Source organism: Lethenteron reissneri, chromosome 37 (assembly GCF_015708825.2).
Source record: "Lethenteron reissneri isolate LAM-NWPU_2019-01 chromosome 37, ASM1570882v1, whole genome shotgun sequence".
In the NCBI taxonomy this organism is placed as follows: Eukaryota; Metazoa; Chordata; class Hyperoartia; order Petromyzontiformes; family Petromyzontidae; genus Lethenteron; species Lethenteron reissneri.
In genome coordinates this window covers 4,111,398-4,134,772 of record NC_083815.1, presented here as the reverse complement: position 1 = coordinate 4,134,772, position 23,375 = coordinate 4,111,398, and the positions used below count along the sequence as shown (strand labels likewise).

The following is a 23,375-nucleotide window of genomic DNA, read 5'->3' as shown; positions in this document are numbered from 1 at the left end:
GGAGACAAAGGCGGCCGGGCGTGGTGGATCCAAGTCTCGGGCGAAGCCGGGTAGTACAGCTAGTATCAGTATGAAACGAACACAAATCGATACACGTAGCTGTTTTAATGGACTTTATTATAAGTAGCTAAGTAGTAAATACAAACAGTCCTTGTACACAATATAACTGACCATTAAGCAGTGCATGTGATGTGGGATACACTGAAGGGTGTGTTCTTTTTTATATGTGTGTGTGTGTGTGTGTTTAAGAAAGGCACAGCAACAGTTTAATTTCAGAAGCACTTTGATGCAGACGCAATCACCGGTGATAAAATCATATAGCACGAACATGGATACGGTCCCGCGAAAAGTAAAATTTGGACTCACTCTACATCTAAAATGTCCACGTGTATCCTTCACTTTGAGAGCGTTTGACTTTTACAGCGTACGTGTTTCTAAAAAAAAAAAAAATGTTAATACAGCATTAAAAAAATATTACGATCATTATGTGTTTGCCTAATGAATTACACTTCTATTTTAGCACACAATACAAAGTAACAAGCCAATGTCATGCACGTCTATGAGCAGGCGTATAACTGTATATGTCTATAGGCTGATTTTAAGAATTCCAATGTAAATGTTTTAGTAAGCTGCAATGAGTCCTGGTGCAACCTGTGAACAGAAAACACATTTAAATAGGTTATTGAGGAGCCATATGTATAAACCTTCACGCTTGTTTAGTGATGTATTCCCTCAACGTTATACTGATTGAGCAATCGGTGTTAAGTGAAACTTCTTTCACACAGTACGTAGCCAACCGCGCTAATTGTAGGTGCGTGTTAGGGAGTGCTCCTGGGAAGAAGGTATCCACAGATCGACCTCGGACATCTCTTCAGCAGGTGGAAGTAACTTTCGCAGCCACCATGCCATAAAGAGTCATGTTTTGCCGCATGACAGTCAAATTAATATTCATAATATCCTTAATTCTCCATTTAATTAAGAGCACAGCCAAAATTTAACGCGGTGGGGATTTCGTTTTTTTTGACGAACGTGCTGGGGACCATAAATCTCTACACTCGACAACGCCGTGTCAGCCACTGGCGGCTGCCTGGATTCGAACTCAGGTCCTCAGCGGATGGCAGCTCAACGCTCTGACCACTGAGTCACCCAGCCACCTCCTGGCACTGACTTTAATGAACTCCCACTCAAGTGCGCATTGTAGCAGTTTGCCAACAAGTCAGAAGGCCGGTCACACGTCGCATGTCAAGCTGCTCACTGAACCCACCACCCACCGAGCCACTACCCAGCCTGCATACGTTCTTTACAGTATACGCTATATATGGATGAGAGAGAGAGAGAGAGTGGTGGCACCGTGGTTAGCACACTGTGCTGTCAAACATGGCCATCCGAGTTCAATTCCCGGCCATGGCTAAAATCAATGGCGATGGAGCGGTATCCAAAACTGTCCTGGGTGTCACCCTCTTCACCTATCCCCACTGACTAGGGTGGTGAAGTATGGTCAAACAACCTCCATGACCAACACAGTGTCGGGAAGCCCTTCATCCAGCAGTGGATTAACAAGAGGGCTGAAAATAACATCAATTGCATCTACCCTTTAACATCCCCACTACTCAATGTGGCACAACAGAAATGGGTACTCCCCCAAGTATTTATCTTTATGTGTGTTTTGTTAATGAGGTCCCTATTAACTATCAGTTTCAACTGTACATGTATATACCCGGGCGGTAATTATTGATTCTGGCCAGTAGGTGGCTGGCGAAGCCCTTGGGAGTCTTGTTGCATTTTACAGGTAGATCAAAATAAATGTTTCCATCGATCGGGAGGGTGACTCGTATCTACATTTCAAACGTGTAACGTAAACGTTTTGAATCGTTTATGAGGCTACTCCATGTAGACGGGGCTTTTAAAGTGAGGCAGAGAGTTACGATTTAAAATTTTCCCAGGGGCGACTTGCCAGGCCATCCCCACAGTTGTGCGTCCATGCGACGATAAGCCTCTGTAACAGAGGTCGCAAACGGGTTTTGATTCTTTACCCATACCCGGACCCAGCCGCACCAGGGTCGCAAACGGGTACCCGTACCCGTACCCGGCCGTACCCGTACCCTACCTGTACCCGGCCGGGTACGGGTAGGTTACGGGTATCGGGTACCCGATTGCGACCTCTGGGATGAAGCCATGTTGCAGGCGCGGGTGGGTTGATTCTAGGAACTTGAATTGTGAGAAGAGACAAGACGTTGGGTAATGAGTGACAAACGGTTACTCACCAGTGACTCACGGTCTACCCGTACCCGGCCGCACCAGGGTCGCAAACGGGTACCCGTACCCGGCCAGGTACAGGTAGGCGGGTATCGGGTAGGGTATCGGGTTCCCGGTTGCGACCTCTGCTCTGTAACGTCTCCGACGTACATGGCGCGGCACGTGCGAACGCTGCGCATTGTCCACAGCTTGCTCTGATTATTCCCTATCTTCAAAATAAATCAATAAAAAGTCCACGTTTTTTGTACCGTGGCAGAGGCGTTTATCGGACAAAGACCGATGCGTGTTTGTCACCATCATACTACTACAACCAATTGAATAATCGCTGTTTGTATTCAACTTCATATTTCTACTTTCCCCAGCTATGGTCTATTCACTGCTGGGTGAGGACCATCCCGGCTTCCCCCTGGGGGGCCTGCACGTAGGCCGGTGGTCCGGCACGTCTGGTGGGGGCGGAATCACGCGAAGGAAGCCGTGGCACTGCCACACCGCCACCTCCCCTAAGGGTCGCGGCCAACCCTGGCGACGCCTGCTCTCTATTTGAAGTTTGCGTCGCTCTCTCTCTCTCTCATCGTGGCCACGTGGATTTTTCTCCGGGTCGTCCGTTTTTTTTTTCCCCTCCACATTTTAGAATCGACATCACGCGTTGATACTCTTAGTTCTTGACGGTCCCACCTGATGACGGAGACTTGTGTTGCCTCCGAAACGTCGTGATTTTATTATTTTATTTTTATTAATTTAAATTTCATTGTTTTACCTACATGACTTTACCGAAATAACTAAGAGTATGAATCCTTGCAGTCACGAAAGCTTCAAATCTAGAATCACGCGTTGAGACTATTTGTCTGTCGTAAATTTCCACGTGACAAGCCACTTCGGGTGAGCTATCGTTTGTGGCCAGGTCGCTCCTGAAAAATAACTAGACATCTTAGTGGCCCTTACCTGGTCAAATATTTGTTTTCATAAATTGTATGGCCCCTACAGGGTTCATCCACTGCTAGGCCAGACTCGAGAAGAGGAGCGTATGGATTCCACAACCTTTACTCTCGGTGTATTTGTGCATCTGTCTCTCGTCGTTATTATTATTTTTTTTACTTGGGAAGCTTAGAGCAGTACAATGTTGATATTCCCTATGTACACGGTCCCCTCCCTGTGTGCAGATTGTGGTGATATCACTGTCGGAACCAGTTAAAGATCAAAACAGGGTGATCCACTTAAAGATGCGTTCTCTCAATTCTAATGACCCCTCTTTATTCTCAACAGGCGACTGAATACAGGTATTCAGAAGCGATGGCTCCGTTCCTTAAAGAGCAGAGCGTGACATTTGTGATTTGATGAATGTATTGCAATCGGTGGGATAAAAGTGGACGCGTCCAACTATATATTTTTTTTTTTACAAATTCCTCGTTATTTTATCTGAGCATCTGTAACTGGATCGCCCTGCGTTAAAATTCAACCGTTACGCTGCGGTTACCGGGAACAGACGAAGCCGGTTCTTACGGAGGCACGTGGAACCCCGTCAGATGTAATCCCGGTTGTTGCGCACGGCACAGCAGAGGGCCATGCTGAAGATCATGCCGAATATCTGTGAGAGGGTGGGTGTAACATTGCGCGCGATCAGGCAACAGCGTTTCGTAAATGGGAGGCATTTAAACGGTCGATTGAAATGCACAAGTGGGCGATATCGCTTACCATGATCACTCCGATACCGATGCCAATGCAGGCGATGATGTAGACCTTGCTTGTGAATATTTCATCAATCTGCCTTATGCAGTCCTGGAAGAACAACGCGCAAATTGATTTCCCGTCCGCACTGTCACTTTCAAGTCAAGCGGTGGATCTACCAAAAAAAATAATTCTGAGTTCCTGAACATTACAAAAAAACAGCTAATTACATCAAACATCACAGGTAAAGGTGCAGCCCTGGAATTGCTTGCTTACACCACTGCTGGCAGAAGGACCTCCCTCCACTAGTCAGTGCACAACACTATAACCCTGGTCACCCGAGTTAAGATTCCTGTCTATGGCTAACATCAGCAGTAAATGATATCTGACCCGTTATTGAGCCCCACTCCACTAACCAGCAATGATGTATCCTGCTCAAGCACGACTTCCTGCCTGGTATGCAAGTGGTCGTGGGTTCGATCCCGACCCTGATGCCTATATATTTGGGGTTTGTAGGTCTCTCTTCCTGGGATCGCGTGGATTTTACTCAGGGTACCTTTGGTTTTCCCCTCCACATTTAAAAACCTGCGTTCAGAGAATTTGGTTGCTAGACATTTCCACGTGACAAGCCCCTACGTTGAGCTATAATTTGTGGCCATCTTCTTGGTTCTTTCGGTAAAGTCACGTAGAAGGGAAATAATAAAATAATAAAAATAAAACATAATAAGATAATTTTCACGACGTTTTGGCCACAACGCAAGCAGCCATCCTCAGGTGAAGAACAGGTCTGTCGGAAAGACAGACCTGTTCATTTTATTATTTCACTTCTACGTGACTTTACAGAAAGAACCAAGAAGATGAATCCCTGCAGTCACGAAAGCTTTAAATCGACATTTGTGGCCAGTTCGCTTCTGGAAAAAGAGCTATATAGCTCAGTAGGTCCTACCTGGTAAAATACAAAATAAATTAGTTCAATGTTATGGTCACACAAGCCCCACGACAAACGCAACGTGAGAAGGCCTTTATCCAGCAGTCAAATTGACAGGCGTCTGCCCATTATTAGTTTACGATAGATTATTGTACAATCGACTGTCTAAACAGCATCATTCTTAGGAGAACATCGATCCAGTTTTTGACAATTGGTTCAACCGAATGAATTAAATGGGCTGCACACTGGAGCTCCTGTGATTGGTAGTGCGTGAAGACTTGATCAGAACACCTGAGGCCCCCTCTCGCAGCTGCCGCCCATCACGTAAGACTCTGACATTGCCGTGCACCTCATGTTCGTTTTGCAGTTGTTCCCTCTCCTCCCCTGTTACACTGCCTCAAAAGCCCTGCCATTGCACGTACATTTGTTTATCGCTGATGAAATTTAATTAAAGAAAATATTGCTAGTAAAATGGGAACGAGGTCTTACCACCGTTGGATCCGTAACTTTTTGAGTTGGACAGATGTCTTGGTAGTCGAAGTTGAGCAGGCTGGTGATAACCATTTTGCCGCAGCAGCTGAGCTGTAACGAAATACATACGCATAGACACAAATAAATATCCTACTGCAAAAAAAGTATTCACTGCACCGTACTTACCACTCCAATCTCGAAGACTCTGCACGGGGCGATGTACGTACTACGCTCTTGTTTGAACAACATGATGTGTTTGACGATCGCCGGACTGATGCTGCCAAAAGACCGGTGCTCTGGTGAACGCCAAATTAGATGCACTTCTCGCCGGGTCGCACTGTATAGTTTCCGTTTGTACGGCTGCAGTTATTAGTCGTGAAAATGTAAAAAAATTAACCCGTAAAAACAAAGTTTTTCACTATAAATCTTTTATATGCGTGGCGGCTAGAGTCCTCTCGTCCTCTGGCTTGAGATGGCTGCCACCTATGGGTTAGATGATTGCCTGCCATCATTAAGCAATTGGTAATTAAATATAAAAAAAAAATCCTAAAAAGTGTAAAATTTAGGAAAAAATTTTCACGAAAATTAATTGTCACACACAATGAGTCTGTGTGCAAAATGTCAGCTCGATTGGATCACGGGAAGTGGGTTAAAAAACGACCGAAAGATTTGCACGGTCGTAAGCGGGCAAGCAAGCAAGTGAACTTAATATACAGGATTTAAAAACGTGTAGTATTTTCATTCTTTCAGTTGTATGTAGTGTATAATGTACAGCTACTTTGTTTTTTTTGTCATGCACGTTGGTGCCGATCGCCGGACTGGTTACAGCCTTTGGATCAAACCGGGGACTGCCAGATAATGTTGGAAGTTGCCGCCGGATAATCGATGAGCAAATGTTTTTTTTTTTTACGACAATTAAGACAATAATAGTTGGTGAATGGTTGCACATTTTCATTTTAGATAGTCTGTTAACGCAACACATTATTGATTTGCGTACATTCACACAATTTGGCAGTCGTCAGATTTAACTGTTTTCATGGAGGGCTTTTTTTTCTCCTTCATACATCACACAACACAGCACCACTCATCTATCGGCCTTGAACACTGACAACATTCAGGAAAGTCAATACATTGGTCCAGAGTTCACCTGTGCAAACAAACGTGGCTGGAAACAGTGCAGAATTCTCATCGGCTGATGTACCAAAATGTTATTTTGTTTTAACATAAGAAAGGAGCGCACACACGCTTGCTTGTTGATGTATCACTGCAGCTGAGACGTCGTTGTTATTTAATTTTACGCAATACAGAAAACCAGCCAACGTGAGGCTGCGCTTGTGTATGCAGCGTTTATTGAAATGGCAAAAGGGACACGTACCGTCTTGTGGAAGGTGATGAGGGCAGCCTTGGAGGAGTCGGTTTTTTTCTCTTGATACTCGTCGTACAAATCCGTGTAGAACTTCTTCATGTCTTGCGGGATCTGCGAGGTTAGCAGGGTGGGCATTGGCGAGCTCATTAAACAAAACCTTTGGGTTTTAATAACGTTCAGCTGCAGATCAGCCCGGCACGCATTTGTGGCGATGCCACGTAAAATGTGTTAACCCAGCGAGAGTGCATTGTGGCATAATGGTCCGACATTGATGTTTAACGATTAATTTGAGAAAATTGGCTTCAGCCATGCAACGCACGTTTTTTGTTATTTACATATTACTTCAATAAACAGTGAAACGACCTATCAGAGGTGATGTGATGGTGGCGCTAGTCCTGGATTATATTATCTGCGTTTACTCATGCAAATTGCTCCTTCTATCAAGCATTGGAAATCACAGATGAAGGCGGAGGAAAGGATGAATAACTCTTCAGTCACTCTCTTTAGCCGCACGTATCTTAACAGAAATAATAGGGTTTTATTTACATTCCTGTTGCTCTATGCCTCCGGTAGCGTTCCCGTTATGTTGTAATGTGCACTGATGCCTATTTTATTAAGGGCTGATATTGGCACGTAAAATAAAAATGGATTCATTGATAGCATAGAATGAATGTAGCGCTTGTGGTGACAGCTTTGGTAGTGATCATCATCAGCAGCAGCAGCGGCAACAAATAACGATGACTGATGATGATAACAATCACCATCAGTGGCAGCAATAACACGAGAGATTCTCCTCCAATTCGTGTTTTAAACACGGATAACAGGACTAAGTTGCCGCTCAACTCCCGTGAGCCGCATTTAAACACGGGTAATGGCAGAAGAAAGTTAATCGGAATCTTCATTTAGGCTGGGCTTGGGGCAGGACACATCACTGCCTGACAAGAATGATGGCTGATCGATGAGGCTCGCGATGAAATGACAGACAGAGGAGAGAATGCGACCACTTCGGAAGGTGGAGCGATGGCGTCAGTTCGCATGTAGGAGCGAGACAAATGGTTGCAGTTCTGAAATACGACGGCATGGCGACATCACTTAATCCAGAAATGGGTAGACAATTTCTGGTGATGATGACGAATGGCAAAAATTGTCACGCAGATCGGACTATGGGGTGCAGATGCGAGGAGTATCGGATAGTAGGAACACAGAAAAAAAGGAGTTTCATTGTGTGTAACGGGATCTTACAGAATCAATTACATGACCTAGATTTTTGATCAAGTCTTCTAATGGTTCTGCCTAAGCCCCTAGGCTGCTCTGTCTATAATTAGCACTGCTCCAATCATACACTGCAGCAACAACCCACACGATTATCTTGCTCTCACTCAATACACTGGTCCCATTTGAAGTCAATGTCACACGGATGGAAATAACTCGAGGGCGGGGTGTCCTAGGAATATGTGTCAAGGGATAGGAGCCAGCAGGGAAATCACTCGACAAAACCACATCATAGTCATCATCAGCCATGGTCAATCTACTCCTGGATGAAGGCCTCCTCGAGTCTCCACCATCTCGCACGTTCCAGTGATACACTAGTCCGCCTAGCGCCTGCTTACGAGCTGATACCATTGCTCCATGTCCCTGGTAAACGACTTCTCAGACAGCTTCCGTTCCTTGGCTGCCACTCCATCACTACTGTTGACCATCGGACCACCAATCGGCTTTAACGACGCATCCTGCCAATGGTTACTCACTACCTCGTCTGGTATGCAAGAGGTCGTGGGTTCGATTCTGACCATGATGCCTGCTGTATATTTGGAGTTTGCATGTTCTCTCTGTGGTCGCGTGGATTTATCTGCGGGTCCTCCGGTTTTTTCAACATGATATGCCACTTTGTTGAGCTATATAGCTCAGTGGTCCTTACCGGGTAAGATAAAAAAAATTGTTTCATAATTTACTAATAATGGGAGCTATTAGCGAGAATATTTTTGTTTATGCGTTAATGACCAAATCACCTGCAATGTGCCCGATCTCTTAGGGTGTAGGAAGAATGATGTTATCTGTGTGTTCTCTAACCTAAGCCCACGTTAATTTCCTTAACAGTTTGAATGATGTCATTAACGCTTTTGCATTACGATGACGTACGTGTAACAGGACCCCACCCAGCAACTTGCAGACATCTCTGGACGGGAAAGGGTCAACCTGTGTGTGCATATCCATGTATTGCTCTTTGTGTCTCTCTCGTGTACTGACACACGCCAGGTATTATGCGTTAAATAAGTAATATTTAAAAAAAACTTTTTTTAAACATGCTTTAATGAAATGTATCGTACGAGTAATGGCAGAACTCCACGACTCCAGGAAGTGGCCCTGAAGCTTGCCATAGCGTAAGGGACTGTGGTGATTTACAGCCAACGTGAGTTGAGCGTGGACAATTAGACCCAAACCGAAACATAAGATATAAAATGATTGCTAACAATTTTTTTTTTAATGATTGAATATAGTATTGTCATTAGTATGACATACGTATACCAAGTTTGCAGTCGATACGACATTGTGAAGTGGGTTAAAATTTAGTTACAAGATTTGAGAATACGGCAACAGACAGAGTGGAGGATACAACAGACAGAGTGAGTTAAATAAAAGCGTAAAAAAAGAGAAAAGAACACGATTTGTATTTACCTGCTCCTTGCTCAGGAAGCCCCATATTCCAGCTGCAATCTCGGCAGCAAATACCACCAGCAGGCACACGAAGAACTGCACAGGCAACACAACAAACACAAGAACTCGCAACCCGCAGCTGCACCAGTGCTCCGAATTCAGCGTCATGGTTATAACACGATCGAAAAAAGCTAAGGTAAACTAAACTTTTATTTTATTTTACCGGATAAGGCACACTGAGCTATGTAGCTTATTTTTCAGAAGTGACCTGGCCACAAATGATAGCTCAATCGCAGTGGCTTGTTATGTGGACATTTATAGCAGTGAAATAATGCGTGTTATTAAAGAGGGAGAGAAATATCAGAGGGCCTGGAGAAAAATCCACACGACCACAGGGAGAGAGAGAAAACATTAAGACTACAAATATAGAGGTGTCAGGGTCAGGGTCAAAGCCACGACCTCCTGCATACCAGGAGAGGTAGTTAACATCTCGCTACTGCTGGCGGGAAGGCCTCCGCAATACAATATTCTGGCCTGTTCCACACTGGGCTGGTGAGATGTACTGGAAGATGTTGGAGCACCCACACTTCACCCCACCAGAGGCAACCTGCCCATCGACTATCTGTGGTGAACCCCATTTACACTGCTTGCTGGACAGCGGCTTCAATTGCCACGCCGTGAGATTGAACCGGCGATCTGTGGAATGCAAGCCCAGTGAGCGAACCGTTACGTACGTACGTTGAGCTTCTTTCGCGCGGTACGTAGCCACCCATGCTAATCGGAGGTTTAAAATATGACGCCATTGTCACAATCGCCACAACGATCATCACCGCCGCCGTGCAATTTGTCCAGGTTTCATGCTGTAGGTGGCATTGCCTTATGTTCTGCTTGAAGTGCAATACATTTCACTGCTATGCATGCCTCATTCTAAATCCCCTTCGTTGGTTCCCCATCTGTTTTCGAATCAGACTTAAGATTGCACTGATGGTGCACACAATTGCGAATGGACTTGCCCCGGCCTATCCATCTCCCCTAATTGCAACCTACATCCCATCCAGGGCACTTCGTTCATCCAGTTTGGAGCTGCTCGTTCAGCCCAAAATAAAATGCAAGACAGTGGGTGGGCGTGCCTTCCCAAGCGCAGCTCCCACGGAATGGAACGCACGCCCGCTCCACATTCGTCAACCTAACTCTACTTTACTCCCACTTAAAAACCCCTTTGTTTATTACGGCCTTCAATTGAGCTGCCCTTGGTTTGTGTGTGCCATGTTTTTTTGTTCCGTGGGGCAATATGTATACAATGTTTTGTTGTTGCTGTTGTCATGTACAGCGTTGTGAGATGCAGTTTTGCATAAATGACACGATATAAATTGCATTATGCCTTCGTATTACAACCTCACTTCCACTCTGATCACTCTCACATCCAGATTATTTTTTAAGACTTCCATTCCCGTTGCGTCACTTGCCCTGCCCTGCCATGCCCACACTCGCTAGCGCTGCCAGGTGGTCAGAAGATGATAGCGAGGTAATAGATTCTTGAACCCATCCGCGTTTGAGTGTTGCGTGTCACCAGCTTCGTATCCATGGTGGGCTATCTCCATGGGTTATCGCTGCTGGACGTCCGTGAAAAAGTGCTTCATAGCTCATCGGGATTCTGATTCTCATGTACCCTTGCTCTTCTCCCACATGCAGCCAAACGAGCACTTATTCATGAAATTGTTCGATACAACCCAATGCAGGACCCTCGATAACAAGTCGCATTGACTCTGCGATATCTCTGGATAAATAAAGGTCGTTAATGCTACTCTGGCATCTCTCGCCCCATCGGCGTGCAGCTCGCGTCCGCGACCCAGCCCTCACCGATCCCAGCATGCACTGCGACTCTTGGATGGCTCCGCAGCAGCCGAGAAATCCGATGAGCATCATGAGCGCACCGGCTCCCATGAGCACGTACACGCCTGAGGGATGACACAGCACGTACACACACACACGCTTATATTGTACGTAGAAAGGCAAAAGTGCAGCGCTGCGATTTCTTGGTCAATGCCACTGCTGGTAAAATGCCTTCGCGAGAGGGAGCTCCAGTGATCCATCCCCTCGAGAAAGGTGTTTTGGCCTCCTCTTCCGCGCTGACCCGATGTCTTGGAAAAGGTGGAAGTACCCACACATTACTGCACCACCACGCGCGACCTTCCGATCGACTACCGGTGGTGCACGCATTAACACTGCTGAGCGGACAGAGGTGGTGCACGCATTAACACTGCCGATCAACTACCGGTGGTGCACGCATTAACACTGCCGATCGACTACCGGTGGTGCACGCATTAACACCGCTGAGCGGACAGAGGTGGTGGGATTGAAGAAACCTGCCCCATTGTTTCAAGTCCACCAGCCATTATACGACGTCAGCACATTTAACTCATCGTATATCTTTGCCATCATACTCCGACTACTAATGTAAGGAAATATGTTTGGTTGCATCACAATCATAGTATGGTGGCTATTCGTGAGCACACCTGGTGGACAGCACAGCACACACACAGAAGAATTACATTTATGCAACTAATCAACACAGAACGGGAAGGGGCTTTCGTCAAAGCAGCTCGGTAAACAAGGAACGTTGGCCCGACGATCCCATCCACGTGCCAACATTGGCTCAACGTTCGCATATTTACTGGGAGAGGATTGACACAGGACTGCGAATTATTTTTGGTAACATTCTTTCGGCTCGGCAAGTTACTGCGATGGCCAGAGCGTTGGTTAGTCAAACGACTATCTCAAGCACCTGGAGTCAGAACTGTGGTGACGTTGCGAGAACTGTGTGAGGTATAGGGGGTATTGCCAGTGAGAGGCAATGGGGTGGCCGGCTATCAGCCGTGCCCCCCTCCCTTGAGCAACACTCAAGCAAAGAGCCACAGAGGCAGGGCTGTGCATCCTCCGATTGGATCCAGAAGACATATCCTGCAGCTCTTTAGGATATTAAACCCAGCTCACACTGTGTGCCTGACATATGATGACCAAAGGCAGGGCAGATGGGGGGAATGAAAAAAGCATTATTAATGTAATAAGAAATACGGGGGGGGGGAAATCCACAGCAGGCAAACAATCTTTAATTAGTTTACCCTCGGGTTCATCATCATTTTCCCGAGGTTCAAACCGGATGCAATTTCAATTAGCGAGCATCTCGCGGGATTGCATTGTGCACGGGTAAAACAAATATATATAATAAAACAAATATGGACCACTGATTGAAAACTCAAAAGAATGTTGAATACAGAAAGCGCTGTGCGGTGCGATGCTCCACTCTCTGTAAGCGCGAGCGACAGAGAGAGCCGTGTCGTCAATGTGATGCGCCGTTATTTCTAAACCTCGCAGAGGCGGATGACATTTTTTGTAAGCTGCGACGAATGAGTGTCAATTAGGTCGGTTTAATCAACAAACTTATTGGCAGCCGATCACTCGGGGCCCCCCTAAAAATCGATGGCCGACCCCCGCATCCCACCCTCGTGAAAGCAGGAAACCCCCGAACGAGGTACGCCCGGCGCCAAAAGGCCGACGGCCCCAATGTCATCACCACTCAGCTAGGCCCATCACCTCCCATCCAGCGGTAGAGCGATTGGTTCAAAGTTCATTTATTAGGTATCGCCCTGTGAGCAAAGAAAACATCTTAAATTGACTATGTGCAAACAGAAAATCCAAGAAAAGACAGCAAAATATTGCAGAAAAATCACCGTACACCAACCCTGTGCAAATATCCCAGTGGGATGCAAGTCAAACAACAACAACCACAAGACAAATTAGATTAAGGCCATCAGTCTAACTCTGTACTACAACAAACAAACATGGCCAAACCAGAAAACTTTTAGAAAATCACCAAAATAAAGCCATAAAAGCAATGAAACAGTGGTCATAGGAACTGTGACTTAACAACAACAACAAAAACTGCACATCCGGGCTCGAACACAAAAATGTTTCCAAGCCGTGAGCGCCAGACATCCCCCCGCCGCCTGTGCTAGTGAGCGAAGCTGCACGTGCAACGCACGTTGTTGCACTTTCTTTCTTTTCCCGAAGGGGCCCGGCAAAGGAATGCGAGCCCAATTTAGAGCGTCCGTCCGCAGGGACCGACACGGTACAGTTGGGTCTATAAATGATAAAGGATGCCAGCAGCGTGGGCCGGGCAAAGTCAGCTGCCATTGGCACTTCCAAGATTTAAAATAGGCTCACGCCAGGCCAAGCGGGGTTATCCCTTCAGTCCCAGTTGGGCACCTGGGCTGGACAGCAGATTCCTTTGTGTGAGAGACATGCACATGTATGGTCCTTTTGTGGATCCACTGCTAGATGAGGGTCACCCTATGCCATGCGGGTCGTGGGGGCTATTTGATCCTGCTTTACCACGTGGGTGAAGGCAGAGAGCATTCATGTTAGAGCATAGAAGTAGAGTACAGCGATGGATTTTGCAGCACTGCCTTCTGCTGCCTGACACGTAGCCACGCAGCGGCCTAAGACATCTTATGTATGGCGGTCACACCATCCAAGCACTATCGTGACGATAGTTTTGCAATCTGCACGTGATTAATTATTTTTTTCATTTTTTGAGGTTCTCATTTTTTGGTTTTCAAAACCCCCCCAAAAATTATGTCATGGTTCTTGCAGTAGTCATACTATTCAAGTAACAACGACCGACTCATTCATTCAAAACGGCATCTTAAACCAATGTTGCGAGCATTGAGTCACGTGTGTGAGAAGTGATTAATAATTACGTATGCAAATTAGATGCAAACCATTAACAAGCAGAACTTTGTTCTGTGTCACCACACAGAAATAGTTCTAGTCCCATCAGTCTTCTTCAGTTTGTACAAACCAACATTACCCAGCAGAACTTGTTAAACTGCAGCAAACTCTGCATCCGTGTCCACCTTCTGGGTCTCATCAGCTAAAGCCAGGCTCATTAAACAAATGCTGCAGGGTTACCAGCTGTAATTGGCAAGAGCACTCCGTTTAAACTTTGGGGCCCTGTTGAAATCGTACATCGTTACACTCACGCGAATGGAGCAAACAAAACAATACAAAAAAATTACAAAAGGAACAGAAACAATTCAAAAACGAGATGATGGAAAATAAACGATTCTGGAATTAACCTGCGACCTCAAATCGGTGGAAACTTATCAAATCGCCGGTGGCATGGATTGTTTGTGGGCACGGTCACGAGCAGCGATGGGGTCAGGTCACCCGGTAACAGATGAACGACCGAGACCCGTGCCAGCTTAAATTACAGGCAGCAGGCGGCCTCTGCAACCTGCTGCAACGTGGCATGTCCGTAGTGCAAGCCACGCCGTGCCACAGGGCAGACGTTTGCTATTTTAACTTTTTATTTTATTTTCACCAGGTATGTGGCCCACTGAGCTGTATAACTTTTTGTTTCAGAAGGGACCTGGGCACAAATGACATCAGCTCAACGAAGTGGCTTGTTACGTGGAAATGTATAGCAGGCAAATGCTCTTCAACGCATGTTGATTCTAAATGGAGGGGAAAAAAATCGGAGGAGAAGAAATCCACGCGACCACGGAGAGAACACGCAAACTCCGAGTATACAGTCGTCAGGGTCGGGATCGAACCCACGACCTCCTGTATACCAGGCGAGATAGTTAACATCTCCTAGCCACCGTGGTGCCTTTGTTTAACCCCTGGCTCTCAACGATATACAGTGCCACGTTGTGTTAGGTGGGGGTGAAACACGCGGCTGCGTGGCAACAGCCCGTGCCGGGAGACCGGTTGACCGGCCGTTCCGTATAAACTTTGAGAAATGCGCAGCTTTTGCGGAAAAAGTCTGTCAATGACAAACACCCACCTTGTTAGAAACAAGAGTATTTGTGTGCACAGTCTAGTTGGGTCTCATTCTGACCGGAATGAACCAGAGACCTGCGGTGTTGATGAGAAGCCGCGTGCAACTCACGGCCTTGGGAACGAGGTCAGAAAAACCTTCGAGTGCTTTTTTTGGTTTGTTTGTTTCCCGCGCACATTTTAAAGGGCCATCAGAAACATTCTAAACTCTCTACCCATCCACAGTAATGCGTCAACCCCAGGTCACGCTCGCGAAAGAGACTTGCAGTCCACATGGGGTTCTCACAGGGTGATGAAAGACAACCAACGTGAACCAGGAACATGACTGCATCCGTAGTGTGTCCCTCCTCGGAGGTGGCAGTGCCCGGGACATCTGAGCCACCCTTTTAAATGGAATTCATATCTGTGAATGTTTAAATGATACATTTTCAAATAAAATCAACACTCCCCCCATCCTCTCCCCCTCCTCCCCACACCCCCGTTTAGTCTCCGCATGAGTGGGGCAGGGAGCCCATCATCGTTCCCTTCTCCTGAACCCCAGAGCACAGAGTTCGGGGCTTTGGCACCGCGGAATTTCTATATCCCCCCCCGCCCGCCGCTTCCTTTGGTACAGTCCGTGCTCTTGTCAAAGTTAAATAAGTAGACAACCTCTACCCTGGGAGGGTCTGGTCCGCCCCAGCGGTACAAACCGTGCACCACGGTCAGTCAATCGACAGGTCCGTGCATGGTGGAGCAAAGTCGGGGACACTCCCAAATCTTCCAAGAAGTCTGGCCAGGGTGGAAGAGTCGGCGAGACTATTTATCTAGCGGAGGCCCCCTTCTGCCAGCAGTGGCGTGAGCAAGCAATTGCAGGGCTGCGCTTTTACCTTTTATGTACAAGTACAAGCACTTTTGTCAATACACTAGTGGACGAATACCCCCCCCCTCCCCTCGTCATGGAATTTATGGGACCGCAACTTCACCATGTTGGTCAGTACATTTTTGCAGACGAGCGAGTAAAGACGTAGAAGTTATGGTACAATAACAACAACAACAACGGATTTAGCTGCGTTGCCCTCTGCTAACGTCATCACCCCCTGCAGGAGCCTACAGCATCAGTTGTATCACATGGCTGTCACTCATTTCAGGCGCTATTATATTTAGAATGTATATCTGGCGCCCTTTTTCCAGGGCGCCTTTAACAACGCAAACTGGCGGGGCTACACAAAGGGGCAAAGGGGGAGCAACGGGTGGGGTGGAGCGGCTGTCAGTGAGGGAGGTGATGGAAGGGATGGAGGGACAGGGCCTGGGAATGGAGCTGCCGATGTTGCAGGGGTAGAGAAGGAGGAATAAGGTGGAGTGTGATGGTGAATGAGGGTGCCAGATGGGTGCCACGTGGATGAGAGGCACATGCGCGAAGTGGTACGATAGAGAGGTGCTATGGCTGGGCATGGATGAAGATAGGTGAATGGTGGTAGGGGCAGAGGTCTGTTGGCCGATTAGTTGGGCTGATTAGACTCAAAATCTTGCTTCGCTTGTCATATATTTAGCTTTAAGTCACGGTTGCCAAGCTGCCACGCAGGCACCAAACTACAAAATTGACAAGCGGCCAAGTATATAAAAAAAATGTTGACGGTTTAATAGATAAGCGTTTGTTGAATTGAGGAACTAGCTATGAAAACGGAGGGGGGTGATGGGGTGGAGTGGGGATTGGGTGCATGTGGTCATAGGCCAGCAAATGAGTAATGGACATCAAATCGATAAGAAGTTTGTTTTAGGGTTAAATCGCGTAAATATAAATGTGTTGTTACACCCGCCACCACCCGACACAGCCAACTAGTAAGGTTTGTCACGTAAACAGAACATGCCAATTCGTTACTAGTACAGCACACCGGTGTGTTGAAGAGCAAATCCACAACATATACAATCTGAGTACGACGTTTCGCCAGTAATTACAATGAGCTTCATCAGGCGGCAGCGGGTTTAACAACACATTTACATTTACACGACCTAACCCCCCAAAAAAACCTGTATCATGGATGATATTGGTCGCGAAAGCCTACATTGTTAAACGGACATCAAATTGTTCTGCAGAAATTCCATTGACCGAGTACATAGATGTTTCCATCATCCCGAGTTACGTAGATTGTCAATTATCTGAGTAGCGAGGGTGATTTGTCATGTCATGAAGGGGGTTGGGAGGAACGGCATGTTATTCAGGAGACCTTGTGACTGCTAAACCTGAGGAGTCAAAACAATGGGGAAAAACCTTGATTCTACTGGTTTCCAGGCAGGCTGTTTGGCAGTCATTGTATCAGGCACACCCTTGCAGTGTGTTTCATGGGAATACTCTGTACAGTATCGCACGTTAGATTTTTTTCTGCTGCCGATTACAATGCTTGCTATTTTGTCTTGAAACATGTTTATTTTTTTTCGCAAAGTGCTAAAGTGCAGTGCAAGAATGAGGTTTAAATCATAAACGCTCCCAAAAAAAAAAACATTAGACCTACACAACATAAATACAGCACACCGTAATATAAAAGCAATATTTTGTAGGACCGAATTTAAATAATTACATGGCACAAAAATAAGAGACGTTCCAAGCAATACCAATGATCCAGCATTGTGGTAGTGAGACTGTACGTGATGATGACGCGACAAACATTACAACGACAAGAAACGAAGAGTATGACGCAGCTTGAGTTCACCCAGAAATAGTCAGGAACGTTTTTTGTCCGGGAATCATTTAAGAACGCCACACCCATCTGGTACTCTAGTGGTAGTGCCTTACGCCGATGATCCTTAATAGCAAGCCAGTTTAGCAGCGTTCCGAAAAATATCGACGGAGAAATTAAGCCCTCTGGACGAGTAAAACATTTCTGCGGAGGGAGCTGGTAGGAACGTTGGGTTGCTCAGTCAATGGCCAGGGTCAACGGCGGCGTGGTGTATTCCGCAAATATGCCCGACTGTGAGGGTGGGCACAAGCCGGCGTGAGTAGGTTAAACGTTGAGTTTTATAAGGGCACCACGGGGTGACCAGCCCCTCCCCACCCTCCCCACCCAGCCCCTCCCCACCCTCCCCACCCAGCCCCTCCCCACCCTCCCCACCCAGCCCCTCCCCACCCTCCCCACCCAGCCCCTCCCCACCCTCACCATCCAGCCCCTCCCCACCCAGCCCCTCCCCACTGATCCCCACCCAGCCCCTCCCCACCCTCCCCTCTCCACCCAGCCCCACCCCTCCCGTTTTTGGATGCACGACGGACGGACACAATAATCCCCTGTGGGCTGGTGGAACCAGGTGGTTCCTACCAGTAAAACAAAATATTACAGATGCAAAAACTGACCCAGATGAGATCGAAATTATAATGCGGTAAAGGGTGAATGCCTAATATCGAATTAAACACTGGGACATGATGCACAGAGAGAAACATTAAGACACCTGAACAGACAGAGAGAGAGAAAGACATCAGTGTAGAGGGAAATTGTGCGAGACAGATACAGACAGAGAGTGAGCCTATCACCTTACACTGTGCACTGAATTAATATTGCTGTACTCAATTCTGCAGAGACTTTTGACTTTTAAACAACTTTTATTGCCGCAAGCAGCAACAGCACTGGAGGCGATTTCGAATCGAAATACACAAAGTCACCAGCAAACAAATGAAAATAAACGCCATAAATCCACGCGCTATGGCAGTAAATGCACCGCGCACAACACAAAATAAAAGTCACGTGGTGGTGGTCATCGCGCACGCCACGTTGACGAGCGAGCGCTTCAGAAGGTGAACACGAGGGTGCCGTGCATGCAGGTACAGAGAGGGGCTTTTCCGGCTCCCCAGTGTTCGAAGAAGACGTGCACATCACCGACGTGTGTGGTATGCGTGCTCCAGCCGGAGCCGCGCCTTAAGCAGGCCTCTGAACACTGGAAGCACAGAGCAGCCATCAGTGAGAGAGGGAGCAGTGTCTGGACGTACACTTTCGGCTATGAGGAGCTTTAAACCTATCAACCTCGACGTTTAACTCAAATTTTCTGCATTCTTCTAATCCGGCGATACGTTCGGCAACACGACGTCACGCAATTGGTCTTATCCGCAGGAGACATTGAAAACATGAAGAATTGCCCTGCAGATAAATAGGAGGCAGAGTGCAGAGGGAACTGAAAAAAAACACTTCCAACCAGCCGAGTATGAAAGAGATACGGAGTCGCATTGTCCGTTCTCAATGTGTTTGCTCTGTAAACAGCGCCGACTGAGCAAAGGAGGCCATTTCAAAAGCCAACAATCGAGTCTTCTGTTTTTAGTGAAGCAAAGCCGTTCCCGTCGGTAAAGTCACGTAGGTAGAAAATAAAATAAATCACGACGTTTCGGGCAGCAGACCATGCTTTCCCACCTGATGACGGACGCTTGTGTCGTGCCCGAAACGTCGTGATCTATTTTATTTTCTACCTACGTGACTTTATTTGCTACCTACGTCACTTTACCGAAAGAACCAAAGAGTATGGATTCCTGCAGTCACGAAAGCTTCAAATCAAGATTCAAAGCTGTTCCGTTCCGTGCTGATTGCAAGCGGTGTTGAGCTATTGGGGCTGTTTATTGCTTGTTCTATGTTGTGTCATCAATACACACGCACTCCCAAGCGTGCACACAAACACAGAGACGTTCAATCCCCAAATGCTGTTTCGGAGCACCTATTAAGGCTGACATGGTTGCACGAGGGAGTAATGTAGCCTGCATACTTGCATAGCATGTATCGCCCCATCCTAGTTGTGAATCGGGCATCATGCCGTTGTATGTTCTCTGAGGTTGAACACGTATAGCGACATTTGAAGCAGAAGATGGCAGCCTTCACGCAGCACACTCTGTTCAGTGAGAAATCCCCCACCCACCGCAACCTCCGATTAGCACGCTTGGCAACGTACGGTACACGAAAGACGTTCAACATACACGCATACAAATCATGACTAATGCCATCAACCTGTCGAACGAACATCAATCAGCAATATCCCGGTCCCCAGAGTCGATGAAGACGGTGAGCATAGATGTTGCAGCACAGTACAATACAGCAATGGATTTTGCTGCACGGCCATCTCTTTTCCACAGCATAGCCCACACAGCCTTTAGCAACCTATTGGCATATTTTGATCACCCGTGCTAGTACTATCCGAGCTCAACGCTGCCTAGCTTTTGAGGTCCTGATGAGATCGGGATCATTCCAGATGATCTCGTCAATGGCTTATTGCTCTTATCTGCGCACAAAAAAGGCAGTTATCAGTATTATTTTCCAAAGCTCCAGTGACATCCCTCTTATCGGCGCTGAAGCACGGACAAGAGGACGAATTTGCATCGGCTTGTGGATCACAGGAGGGTAGGGTAATGCCAGGGTGGGTGGTCAAGGGGAGTTTCGTCGTATGCACATTCGGAGCAACAACCTCCGCATCATCTTGGAAATTCCTTGAGCTGTGCTAGACAAATGGTGTTTCTAAGTTGGCGGTGGCGAACTGCGGCTCTTTAATTCCACCCCGTGTGGCTCAATCGAAGGGGCATAACGTAGAACATACTATCACAGTAGCAAAGCATAATGAATGTCTCCCGTGCTGTGCGGAAAACCGTCAATATATGCGCGCTTGGCTCTTTGCAGAACTCATGGGTAACTTTTGGCTCCTGGTCTGTTACAGGTTGGCCACCCCTGTTCCGAGTCAAGGAATGAATATACTGGCCTAGAAAACTGTGCAACAGGCAAGTCCTTATATTGCAGTGCATCGTCGTGATGTGCAGCAAAACCCCACATTCTGTAGAAATTCCTCATTCTTTAACACGGTGAGCATGACCACGATGGACAAGTTTAGGGAAAGAAAGGTTTGCATGTTTTTTTTCTATCTCCACTCACTCTCTAAACCAGGGGTGTGAAACATATTTTCTTACCGAGGACTTTCACATTAATTTGGGAAAGCAATCACACGTTAAAATACAAACTAAAACTATTTTTAATTCTAACAGGTAAGGCCCACTGAGCTGTATAGCTCTTTTTCAAAAGCGACTTGGCCACAGATGATAGCTCAACAAAGTGGCTTGTCACGCGGAAATTTATAGCAGGCAAATACTCTAAAGGCATGTTTCTAAATGTGGACGGGGAAAAAAACCGTAAAACCCCGAGAAAACTCCAGACAACCACGGGGAGAACATGAAAACTCCAAATATACAGGCGTCGGGGTCGGGATCGAACCCACAATCTCCTGCTTACCGGGTGAGCTCGTTACATCTCACCACCATCGCGTTAACACACGTCAGTGACTTGTGTCACTGCCAGAACAACCCCTTGCAGTGTCAGAAGCGACTGAGCACACGATTTGTAATTAGAAACACTGACACCGTTGCCAGGTGGAAAATATTGCCCCTCCGGTGCCCGATTAGTGCGGCTAAGATTCTTGGCAGTGACGGCAAAATGACGGAGTAGGGCCGTTTTGACGGACAGCACAGTGCTGTCCTAGGAGTCACGTGGGCTGTGGCAAACCGGGACGGTGTTTAGCGTCCCAAGCCGCAGGTTTACCCCCTCCCCACCCACCGCTGACTTCACCCAGGAGATCCACGCCTTTCCCAAGCGATGCTTGTGCATTCATCTTCAGTAGACAATAGGAAGGGGTGGGGGGGGATTTTCGTGGTTGCTGTTGTTGTTGATGCGATTGTTTCGGACGGCATTAGACTGTGAGACGCCAAGAGCCGATGGCATCGCAATCTTTCCACGTCGCGACGCATAATGCCGCCGCTGCATTACACCTCAGCCACTGGGGACAGACGAATCGAAGCAAATTTCACATGCTAGAATAAGTATAACCCGTAAAAACAAACTTTTTCACTCTAAATCCTTTATATGCGTGGCGGCTAGAGTCCTCTCGTCCTCTGGCTTGAGATGGCTGCCACCTATGGGTCAGATGATTGTCTGCAGTATTAAACAATTGGTAATTAAATATTTAATTGTTTTCCCTAAACAGTCTGTGTGCAAAATGTCAGCTCGATTGGATCACGGGAAGTGGGTTAAAAAACGACCGAAAGATTTGCACGGTCGTAAGCAAGCAAGCAAGCACGCAAGCAAGCAAGCAGCAAACTTAATATAAAGGATTTAAAAACTCGGCGTGGCCTCGATTTGTGGCAGTGCGGAGGGAGTGGAGGGGGGTGGTGGTTTTTCGGATTTGTGTGCTTCACAATACCCTGCATTTTATTGGGTTGTTTTTTTGTTCTTCTTCTTTAAAGAAACGTGTATTCCTTTCCAGAAGCGGAGGCGAAAGACGTTCTCCCATGGTCCAGATGCACGTGGGGGGGGGGGGGGACACAATTGGGGGGGGGGGGGGAGAGGGAAGGAAGTATGAGGTTGAGAAAAGGGAAGTGGGGGTTAGGGAAGTGGCCGTGAGAAAGCCCTATTTGTCTGCTACTTTCTTGGAAGCTCTCGCACCGCGGTGCTGTTCGGCACGAAGCCTGACGTTTCGCTCCACTTGCTGGGGCAGGAACTTCTTCGTCGTCCGAACGTACAGCTCCTGCCGTTTTCCCCGAAGAAGCTCCCAGCTAGCGGAGCGAAAAACATCGGTGGGGGGGGGAGGGGGGGAAGCTACTCCGACTGATGTCGAGAGGTAGGTGGGACGTCGCCAACGTGCGGGATGGAAGGTTTGCGTTGCGCAACGAAACGCCATGAGGACAAAATTACCCGAATCACCCACGCCTCCGGAAAGTAGGGCTCTTTTTACAAGCCGGGGAAGGAACATTTTTTTCCCAACAACAACCGTGTGACCTTTGACTTAAAACTTTCGTGACTGCAGGAATTCATATTCTTTGGTTCTTTCGGTAAAGTCACGTAGATAGAAAATTAAAATAAAATTTAAATAAAATTACAAATACATTCTAAAATAAAAGCAAAAAACCCACGAGGTTTCGATTTTTACTTTCCATCTACGTGACTTTACCGAAAAAACCAAAGAATATGAACCATATGACCGATGGGGCTGCAACAGCCTAGAGCAGACCGCGCGCTTCCACCAAATTTGCTCATAAAAGGGCCACTGGGGGGGGGGCAGGGAACGGAATTTGAAACGGGCTCAACAGAGGGCTGTTTACTCGTGGGTTTCCATTGGAAGCATCCGCCGCGCCGACTTCGGTGCCAGCAACTTGCTCGCTCAGAAGCACACGTCGCTTGCAACCTTAATAATAATCATTAGTCTGGCGAAACC

General features: G+C 47.1%; 1 protein-coding gene across 2 annotated transcripts in view; it reads right to left on the bottom strand.

The window, feature by feature from the left end:
- Positions 1–229: 229 nt before the first annotated feature.
- LOC133351351 (CD9 antigen-like) overlaps positions 230–23,375 on the bottom strand; it is a 36,034-nt gene continuing 12,888 nt past the window's right edge. Inside the window, exons 3-9 of one of the 2 annotated variants that reach the window (XM_061566479.1) lie at positions 11,202–11,299; positions 9,363–9,437; positions 6,696–6,797; positions 5,339–5,431; positions 3,949–4,032; positions 3,731–3,841; positions 230–651 (exon numbers count right to left, since the gene is read on the bottom strand). In XM_061566479.1, coding sequence (XP_061422463.1) covers positions 3,776–3,841; positions 3,949–4,032; positions 5,339–5,431; positions 6,696–6,797; positions 9,363–9,437; positions 11,202–11,299 — 518 coding nt within the window. In that variant the 3' untranslated portion in view covers positions 230–651; positions 3,731–3,775. The remainder of the gene's footprint in view (positions 652–3,730; positions 3,842–3,948; positions 4,033–5,338; positions 5,432–6,695; positions 6,798–9,362; positions 9,438–11,201; positions 11,300–23,375) is intronic. The other variant, XM_061566480.1, reaches the window with a different exon arrangement.